Raw genomic sequence first — 2,574 nt, forward strand, 5'->3', positions numbered from 1 at the left:
CCCGTTCAGGTAAAATCAGGTAAAAAACAAACAGTAACTTCAACTTTTTGCAAATTTTGAAAATTCAGTACTGTACACTTTAGCTACTAGTATGTAAACAATATCTTTTTAACTAATCTTGAACATGATGACTCGACTATCGCTATCTACATGTGATTATCTGAAAAAAAATTGCATGTTTAATGGCCTCAGATATACAATTTAATTCTCTGCTTTTAAAAAAACTTTTGTTGTCCTCAAACCTGTGTACTTATTAATGCTGAATTTTTATACTTTGCTATAATGATGGACCCCCGTACTAAGGCGGCAAAACTGTCACTTGACAATACAGTAATTCAGGATCATTTGCTAAACATAATTCTAGAATATCTACTCAATATCTACTCTATTTTCGTTCTCCTAAGGATAAATATACATGTGACTTGATAGTATATCGATAACAGTCGTGATATTTGCATTAACAATGCCACCTTTTTCTACACTACAGGACTACTCTGATCATGGACCCCCGTACCAGTGCCCAGGACGTGATGGGATGCAACCTGTGTGAGACCGCTGTGGTACAGATGCACTGTGATACGTGTCTTGTCAACCTGTGTACGGCCTGTGTTGGAAAACACTTTTCTGTTGATTTCTCAAAACCTCATAAAATTGTGGACTTCAAGGACAGGAAATCCACCCCCTCTACCCTATATGTACATCTCATAACAAAGAACAATGTATCATGTACTGTAAACAATGTGACATTCCTGTCTGCAGCGACTGCATTGAATCTAATCAACATTTAAGTCATGAATTATCTAAAATTCTGCGAGTTCTGAATGAAAAGAAGGATATCATTATAAAAGAGAGGAATGAATTAAATGGTACAATATATCCCATCTACCAGGACATTGCTTCTGATGTACAAAACAGAAAAAGTCAGTTAGAAAAGGAATATGGAGATCTCTCAACAGCCATAACAACACATGGAGAGGACTGGCACAGAGAAATTGACAAACTTGTCAAGAAACTTAAAGCTGAAGTTGATGGGATGAAAAACACACAGTTACAAACTCTACAGAAACATCTGGTTGATATAAACAAGACAATGTCTGACATCAAGGATGAAATTAATTCACTTGAAATAGCAATAGACACTAATGACTTGTCAGAACTATTAAGTGTCACACCCAATGTACAAATATACAGAAATCTTCCACACAAAATTACACTGTCTTTACCCAAATTCATTCCAGGAAAAATTCATGAAGAACTTAGTAAAATATTTGGAACTGTATCGTCGAGTTCTTTTACTTCAGATAAACATGGCTACAGCATGAAGACAACACAGAAATCACCAGAAGCTGGATCCTCTCCTCCTGTCAAACAGCTGCTTGATGAACCAGAGACTGTCACCACCATAGACACTGGGTATTATTAACTTTACAATGTGGCCTGTCTGAGTGATGAAGAAATCTGGACAAGTGGAAATGAGAGCATCATGAAACTCTACAGCATCAATCAGGGATCACTACTCAAGTCAATCACAACCAAGTCAGGGAACAGACCATGGGACATAGCAGTGACAATAAGTGGAGATCTAGTTTATACTGATTACAGTAATAGAACAGTGAACATTGTGAAGAATGAGAAGATAGAGGAGGTGATCAGATTACAGAACTGTAGACCTAGCGGTGTCTGTTGTACCTCCTCTGGTGACCTCCTGATTATCATGAACAGTGATGATTACAAACCAACAAAAGTTGTCCGTTACTCTGGCTCTACAGAGAAACAAACCATTCAATTTGATGATAAAGGTAAACCTCTCTTTTCATTTAGTGGATATATTACTGAGAACAGGAACTTGGATATCTGTGTGTCTAATGAGGGATCTAAAGCAGTAGTGGTGGTCAATCAGGCCGGGAAACTGAGATTCAGGTACACTGGACATACTCCTGCTCCAAAAAATGAACCATTCTATCCACTAGGAATCACCTCAGACAGTCAGAGTCACATCCTTACAGCTGATTATAACAATGACTGTGTCCACATCATAGACCAGGATGGACAGTTCCTCCGTTACATACACACTGTATACAAAGTGCTAATCGAAAATCTACTTGATTTGGATCACTAGCTATATTTGTTTGGATCATTCGAAGTTTCTGTCTGCACATTTGGACAAAAAATGTCTTTTATATACGTTTTTTATTAATAATAAAACTACTTCAACCAATATGAGACTTCTTCTTGATATATTTAAAGATTTTTATGCTTTTGTGTCACCCACCCTTCCTTAAACATCGGTAGTACGCGTTTTTCACGCATCTGATGGTCATTTTTCGACTAATTAGCCACTTGAATGGACTATTGACATTACTTCAATAAAACATTTATTGTTTTGTTTAATATAAATCCTAATCAAACGTTTAGCTATCAAATTTGACCATAAGGTCTTCGTTATATCTTGACAATCACATCAAATATGCACCTACCCAACTTTTCCGGAGCTATTTTTGGTTTGCGTAGAAAATATCCAGAAGGCTATCTTTGTTGTCATGACAGCTATACTTTCTTCGAGTATACATATAG

The 2,574-nt window shown here is 36.7% G+C and overlaps 1 protein-coding gene across 1 annotated transcript; it reads left to right on the plus strand.

The window, feature by feature from the left end:
• Nucleotides 1-487: 487 nt before the first annotated feature.
• LOC134262553 (uncharacterized) lies at nucleotides 488-1,886 on the plus strand (the record flags this gene model as incomplete). Its single annotated transcript, XM_062744949.1, has 4 exons — nucleotides 488-695; nucleotides 1,064-1,413; nucleotides 1,498-1,721; nucleotides 1,822-1,886. Coding segments are annotated over 4 exons (847 nt in total), but the record flags the coding sequence as incomplete, so codon positions are not given.
• Nucleotides 1,887-2,574: the final 688 nt, after the last annotated feature.

Source organism: Saccostrea cucullata, unplaced genomic scaffold, assembly GCF_032062105.1.
Source record: "Saccostrea cucullata isolate Sc308-1 unplaced genomic scaffold, CSIRO_AGI_Scuc_v1 ctg16122, whole genome shotgun sequence".
NCBI classification, from domain to species: domain Eukaryota; kingdom Metazoa; phylum Mollusca; class Bivalvia; order Ostreida; family Ostreidae; genus Saccostrea; species Saccostrea cuccullata.